Consider the following 7,317-nt stretch of genomic DNA (forward strand, 5'->3'; position numbering starts at 1 on the left):
TCTGATGGACAGATGGCTGAGTGAGAACTGTTGCAACGTCACTTAACACCTCCACGACGAGCCAAGACAAACAAAATAGTGAGATGTTTGTCTGAGGGGCCTGGACTCAGCTGACCAGTCCTGCAGGACATGGACCCCCTGCACATTACTACTCAGTTTCACTGGTCAACCGTTATGGAACCATGGAACCGCCAAACATGAAGCTGAGCTGCTTCACCAAGCGTCACATGGGAAACAGATGCTTGTTAGGAAGCAACAGCCTTCACTGAGGTGGAAGGACCCACTGAATGAACAATCTTATCAAAGTATATTAATGTGTGAAGTTTAAGTAGGCTAACGGCTACTAAAGTAGGCTAATGGCTACTAGGTTGGTCCTGGACTAAACAGCTTGTTCACACTGAAACAGTTGAAGCTCGCCACCTGCGGGGGGCTGGTTTCGACACCAGCTGCTTCATGTATGGGAGGGTTGGAGTGACTGTAGTCAGCTGCTCTACAGAGACGCCGCATCGTCCAAGATGCTTTATTACAGGTGAAATTAGATCCAAGTAACAAGACAGACTTGGGACTTCATTCCAGATGTGGAGCTTTTGCTAATTCACCTAAACGAATCCAATCAGCTTCACGCCGCGAGCAGGAAACGACCGCCATCATCTGACACTCTGTTGCATCTTAGCTCTCATTATCCACTGAAACATCGTTCACTGTCACAGCAGCAACTTCACTCTCACCACTGTGAAGCCTCACACTTCTCTTGAATGCGAGGACGCCACCTGGTGGCGCCTCTGAAAACTACACCTCAGCATTTCAGGTCCTCCTCTGGAATCAGAGAAAACCCCGTCAACCACAGTCAGTCGCCGAACATTTATTTCTCACACAAACAGGCAAAATCTCAGATTGGACATTTTAAACATTTCATAAAATGATCTCAGACCATCAGGAGTCTTCAGACGCTTCATGACCAGCGTGAAAGCGTCGTCGACGTCCACAGCGTCCCGGCTGCCTCCGACTCTTTGTCCTCACACCAGTTTAAATAAAACAGCTTCATAAATTATTCATGAAGACAATAAATAGAACTCCTCCTCACTGGAATGGGCCTCTGTCAGCTGGAACAGCTCAGTTCTGCGAACGTTGAGGGAACAAGTAAGCATTTTTCAAACAAGAAATAACAACGTGATAACTTTTCACCCAAGCCAGCGGCTGCTCAAGGTAACCACGGTGACCAATCTGAGCTGCGTAGGAAATGTGAGGCAATAAAACTGCATCTACTCCTGGCTGCTCACCTCCCCCACCTGGCTGTCTACAGACCGCTTCCTGGCGAACAGGTGTGTGGGGTCGCGACCTCGGAAGCCAGGCTGAATGTTGAACACGGGCACGTTCCTCCAGCTGGCCGGGTTGTTGTTGGAGGCGGAGCCTGACCCGCTGGTGCAGGGTTTGCTCTGGACAAGCTGCAGGAATGTCTCCATGTCTGGGCCTAATCTGGCGATGAGGCCGGCGCGGACCGAGGCAACCGTCTGCTCGTCACAGGCCTGCAGCGTCTGCAGCAGCGTGCTGTAGTACCTGGACACATCAGGTACCACTCGTTAACAAGAACACATTCTATTTAAGGTCAAGGTCACCGGCCCATACACAGACGACGGTTACAGGGACACAACAATATAAATGCAACACAAATTACAGTGAGAGGATAATGAGCTCATGTTCCAGAGGCGGGGGCGGGGGGGGGCAGATGCTGGATGGCCTTGAAAGGGTGGAGCAGGATTTTAAGTCTACGCGAAATTTGAGAGCAAGCCAGTGGAGAAGTTGGAGAACAGGAGACAGTTCTGAGGCTGAGTTCTAGACCGTCGCTATTTATGAGTGGACTGGAGGGGGAGACCAAGGAGGAGGGAGTTACAGTCGTCTCGGAGGGATGAGACACGAGGACGGACCAGGGTGGCAGCACGGCTGGAAGTGAAGGACGACCGGAGGCGGAAAAAATTCTCAAGATGGAACCAGGCCAACCAGGTGACATGAATGTGTGTCTGGAATGACAGAGCTGTGAAGAACGACACCCAAGCTCATAACCTGAGGGGGGTGGGGGGGGGGGGGGGCGCAGAGGACTCATTGATGGGGATGGTGAAACTGGGAGTGTTGGTGAGAGAGGATTTAGAACCAATGAGGAGTTGCACTTCATTCAGCTGAAGTTCATTAAAATCCAAAATAAAATTTTCACCCCTAATGTGAGAAATGAGTAAAACCCAGAAATACAATATTGTTGATCTTCATGTTCCCTCAAGTCCAGGTGAGAGACCTGAGATCAGGGGTGTGGTTCCCAGCAGCTGAAGATATCAGCAGGTTCAGTTCTACATCAGATCATGTGACCCTGGTGTAGCTCCTCCCCAGGCTACTTTTAGCTTAGCACTGCTACCGTAGCATCCAGGCTTCCAGCATCATCAGAGGGTTCATTAGTGAAGACAATCTTGATGAACTCAACCTGGAAGATCATCAACTTTTGTTCACCAGAGCTGATTTACTGGTTCAATCACCACAATCACATGGAGCGATCCTATTGGCTGCTGGGAGGAACCAGGAGATGACCACTTCCTGTTGGTGGAGGAACCAGGAGATGACCACTTCCTGTTGGTGGAGGAACCAGGAGATGACCACTTCCTGTTGGTGGAGGAACCAGGAGATGACCACTTCCTGTTGGTGGAGGAACCAGGAGAGGACCACTTCCTGTTGGACTACAAACCCACCTCATCTCTGACGCACTCTTGATTGGTATCTTGTGACTATGGAAACGTTTTATTCATCTGAAGCCAAGCCAGCAGACTTCTCTAGACTGTGAGTGCAATGTTAGTGAGCGACTTAGCTTACAAAACATCCATCCATCCATCATCCCTCCATCCCTCCATGTTCCCCCTCTTCTCCTGTTCAGGGTGGTGGGGGTGGAGCCTATCCCAGCAGCCTTCCCCCTGGACAGGTCACCAATCCATGGCAGGGCCAACACATAGAGACAGACAACCATTGGCTCTCCCAGCCACGCCTACGGTCAATTTAGAGTCTGGATTAACCTGGTCCCTCTTGATGTCTTTGGACTGTGGAGGAAGCTGGAGTACCAGAGAGAACCCAGCAGGAACAGGGAGAACATGGAGACTCACCCAGAAAGACCCCGTGCTGCAGCCGGGGCTCCACCCACAACCTTCTTGCTGTGGCTTACAAAACTGTTTGAACTACAATGTAACTGTTAATTTTGTGATGACTAGCAGACCGAGGTCGCACGGAAGCTTCAACCATCCGTGTGTAAGAATGAATGAGGCAGGACTGTAAAGTGCTGCTATGGTGGAAAGGTGCCAATCACCACTAGCTCATAAAATCCCACCAGTGAAGAACTACAACATCCAGCAACCACTTCAGTTTGTGACATCACAACCAGTTTGGGCCAATTATGGTCCACTACGCCACATATGTGACATGGAACCCTAAAGCCATGAACTCCAGTAGCAGATTGTCTTTTGGTCAACTTGTGTCTGCAGAGAACTGGACCAGACTATTAGCGACGTCGTCAAGTGATGTCATGAGTGTCCTCGTTCTGTGCCATCAGTCTGACCTGTTGGGGAAGTGTGTTGGCACCTGCACCACCTCCCCGATGGCATCGGGGTTGGTCCGAGCCACGGTGCAGATGTCCAGGCTGGTGAAGCACTCCTCCTGCACCTGTGAGCAAAGACACCATGCTGAGTCATCACCAGATGCCAGCCAGCCGCCATCTCATTGCACGTTTCTCTGCAGGTGGACCAACCTCGGCGATCATCCTCTGGAAGATGTTGCAGCGACGGATCGTTTGGAAAACCTTGGCGGTGATTCCCTGAGCGATGCAGTGCAGACTCTTCTTGACGAATGTTTTACCCTGTAAGGCAACACAGGACATCAACACGGCAGCCAGAATTTAAAAGTCGAAACGTTCTGGGGTTGTTACCATCCAGGGTTTTAGCCATTTTAAAGGACATGCCCACTTTTGTGGAAAGTCTCTTACTGACCATCATCCCCAAAAGCCAGACAGGAAGTTACAGACCCTTCTCTAGGGAGATAGTTATCTTAGCCCAATGGCTGGTAGTGGGTGGGAAGTGTTAGCATCAGCTAGCTCAGGTCCAGGCTAGTTAGCTTAGCCCAATGGCTGGTAGTGGGTGGGAAGTGTTAGCATCAGCTAGCTCAGGTCCAGGCTAGTTAGCTTAGCCCAATGGCTGGTAGTGGGTGGGAAGTGTTAGCATCAGCTAGCTCAGGTCCAGGCTAGATAGCTGAGCACAATGGCTGGTAGTGGGTGGGAAGTGTTAGCATCAGCTAGCTCAGGTCCAGGCTAGTTAGCTTAGCCCAATGACTGGTAGTGGGTGAGAAGTGTTAGCATCAGCTAGCTCAGGTCCAGGCTAGTTAGCTTAGCCCAATGGCTGGTAGTGGGTGGAAGTGTTAGCATCAGCTAGCTCAGGTCCAGGCTAGTTAGCTTAGCCCAATGGCTGGTAGTGGGTGGAAGTGTTAGCATCAGCTAGCTCAGGTCCAGGCTAGTTAGCTTAGCCCAATGGCTGGTAGTGGGTGGGAAGTGTTAGCATCAGCTAGCTCAGGTCCAGGATGCTGGTGTGTCCAGCAGGAATCCTCCTCCTCCTCATCATCAGTAGCAGCAGTCGCTCTTCTAGTCCTCAACAAACCTTTGGTTCTGTTGACCCAAGTTCCAGTGGAGCTTTAAAGGTGCTGCGTCAAATCACTGCTCCCAGTCAGGAAAGTAGTTCCTGTTACTAAGTGGGCGTTTGCTCGCAGATTTAATTTTTAGTTCTACCAGCTTGATGTAAACTTTTGGGGTGCAGGACGACACACTGACCTCTGTGTTGAAGGTCGCGGCCGTGTGGAGGAAGAGCTCACAGATCTCGTGCATCCCATCTGTATCGCAGGTCGAGTTCTCCAGACAGGAGAAGAAGCCGCAGCCCACAGCAACGGCATCGCTCAAACACCTGGCCACATCCGCTACAGACGAGACACACAGACACACACACACACACACACACAACAAGCCTCATTCATGAAACTTCTAGCTTGTGGAGGGACTTGGTAACTTTCTAACTCCGCCTCCTGCCTGGATGATTGACAGTTACAGGAGGTTCACTGAGATCGTTTGAATGCAATCCAACAGGGGGGGGGGGGGGGTGTTCACTTCCAGCGTTTAGTGCACCGTTTGATTAAACACACATTTCATGTCATCTGGATATCTACAGATAATCGAGAAACTTTTCTGCCAAAGGGCAACGCTGTGAGTCAGCACCCTGTTTGTGCTACTTGAACTTCAATATGATGTCATGGGTTCGTGGTAGTTGCTAACTACTGAGGCTGAAGCAGAGAACACCATTATAACGCCTGCCCTTCATATTCATAAAACCCTGCATATGAAGCCACTGTTTCCTGCTGCTCCAGAACTTCAGCCTCACACGTTCCAGCAGATGAAAGCAGAACTTCTACCTACTTAAAACCCAACTTTCACCAGGGCTAAGCTCTCTTTCCAGCTCATCGCTCCTGTCAGACAAGCGGAGAGAAGCCTCCGACTGGGAGGTGACCGGGACTCACCGGGGCTGTTGGCGGAGAAGCGCGGCCGGCGGGGCGCCGCCTCCTCCGGCAGCAGCTCGAAGCAGGCGGCGGAGCTGAGGACGAGCAGCAGCAGCGGAGCGGAGGCTGGCAGCATGATGTCTGAGGAAGAGGAGGAGCAGGAGGAGGAAGACTTGTTGTTGTCCAGTCTGCGGCCACACCGCCTCCACCTGGTATTTATGTGACGTGGCCACAGGACTGACCAATCAGCTTGTGCCACTTACGCGCGCGCTTCACAATTCATAATTAAATGGCAGCGCTAATTGGAGTTTTGCACACACGGCTGGAGCGGAATGAGCCCCGGGGCATGGGGGGGGGGGGGGGGGGGGTCTGTTTGTGATTCTGGTCACGTTTGTTGTTTCAAGTCCGTGAACGCAGCACAAAGGGTTAAGTAAAGCTGACCTGACTCTCAGAGTACTCAGATACCTCACTTAAGTTCCAGAGATGTAGAAATACTGCATTAGAAAGAAGCTTGTTTTCTAGTAATACCAGGATATACAATCAAGAAAACAAAAGTATGTTTTCTTATGATAAAGGGGTTTGTTTTTTTTGGATTACCAGTTTTATAAAAATATTTTTAGTTTAGTTCCCCCAAGACGACAGCATTGATCAAACATGGCTGTTCTTAGCTTCCATATAGCTAGTTAGCCCGAACTTCTGAATTTGCTTCTTTGGGTCACTTGTTTTACAGTTAGCTACTTAGATTTATCTATCTACTGTTAGCTAGTATGAATCAGCTACTCTATAGACAGTTAGCTACTTAGATTTATCTATCTACTGTTAGCTAGTATGAATTAGCTACTTTATAGACAGTTAGCTACTTAGATTTATCTATCTACTGTTAGCTAGTATGAATTAGCTACTTTATAGACAGTTAGCTACTTTGATTTATCTATCTACTGTTAGCTAGTATGAATTAGCTACTTTATAGACAGTTAGCTACTTTGATTTATCTATCTACTGTTAGCTAGTATGAATTAGCTACTTTATAGACAGTTAGCTACTTTAATTTATCTATCTACTGTTAGCTAGTATGAATTAGCTACTTTATAGACAGTTAGCTACTTTAATTTATCTATCTACTGTTAGCTAGTATGAATTAGCTACTTTATAGACAGTTAGCTACTTTGATTTATCTATCTACTGTTAGCTAGTATGAATTAGCTACTTTATAGACAGTTAGCTACTTAGATTTATCTATATACTGTTAGCTAGTCTGAATTAGCTACTTTATAGACAGTTAGCTACTTTAATTTATCTATATACTGTTAGCTAGTATGAATTAGCTACTTTATAGACAGTTAGCTACTTTGATTTATCTATCTACTGTTAGCTAGTATGAATTAGCTACTTTATAGACAGTTAGCTACTTTGATTTATCTATCTACTGTTAGCTAGTATGAATTAGCTACTTTATAGACAGTTAGCTACTTTAATTTATCTATCTACTGTTAGCTAGTATGAATTAGCTACTTTATAGACAGTTAGCTACTTAGATTTATCTATCCACTGTTAGCTAGTATGAATTAGCTACTTTATAGACAGTTAGCTACTTTGATTTATCTATCTACTGTTAGCTAGTATGAATTAGCTACTTTATAGACAGTTAGCTACTTTGATTTATCTATCTACTGTTAGCTAGTATGAATTAGCTACTTTATAGACAGTTAGCTACTTTGATTTATCTATCTACTGTTAGCTAGTATGAATTAGCTACTT

General features: G+C 47.5%; 1 protein-coding gene across 2 annotated transcripts; it reads right to left on the reverse strand.

Moving 5' to 3' along the window:
• Positions 1-817: 817 nt before the first annotated feature.
• Positions 818-5,839, reverse strand: stc1l (stanniocalcin 1, like). 2 transcript variants are annotated; one of them, XM_086186572.1, is made up of 6 exons: positions 5,581-5,839; positions 4,844-4,986; positions 3,776-3,883; positions 3,587-3,690; positions 1,290-1,557; positions 818-1,119 (listed from the first exon to the last, which is right to left on the reverse strand). In XM_086186572.1, exons 1-6 carry the CDS (start codon positions 5,693-5,695, stop codon positions 1,114-1,116), a joined length of 744 nt encoding a protein of 247 aa, XP_086042698.1. In that variant the 5' UTR covers positions 5,696-5,839; the 3' UTR covers positions 818-1,113. The 2 variants fall into 2 exon arrangements, with proteins under 2 accessions (XP_086042698.1, XP_086042697.1); XM_086186571.1 differs by having other exon boundaries at positions 821-1,119; positions 1,281-1,557; positions 5,581-5,830.
• Positions 5,840-7,317: the final 1,478 nt, after the last annotated feature.

This window comes from Aulostomus chinensis, chromosome 19 (genome assembly GCF_037954235.1).
Source record: "Aulostomus chinensis isolate RoL2024-O1b breed Wild chromosome 19, RoL_Achi_v1.0, whole genome shotgun sequence".
NCBI lineage: Eukaryota > Metazoa > Chordata > Actinopteri > Syngnathiformes > Aulostomidae > Aulostomus > Aulostomus chinensis.

Coding starts and splice junctions, on each gene's coding strand:
- stc1l (XM_086186571.1), bottom strand. CDS start 5,695: ATGCTGCCAGCCTCCGCTCCGCTGCTGCTGCTCGTCCTCAGCTCCGCC. Junction 3,691..3,775: donor TCCAGAGGATGATCGCCGAG/GTTGGTCCACCT, acceptor CTTTGCTCACAG/GTGCAGGAGGAGTGCTTCAC. Junction 1,558..3,586: donor CCAACACACTTCCCCAACAG/GTCAGACTGATG, acceptor TGATGTGTCCAG/GTACTACAGCACGCTGCTGC.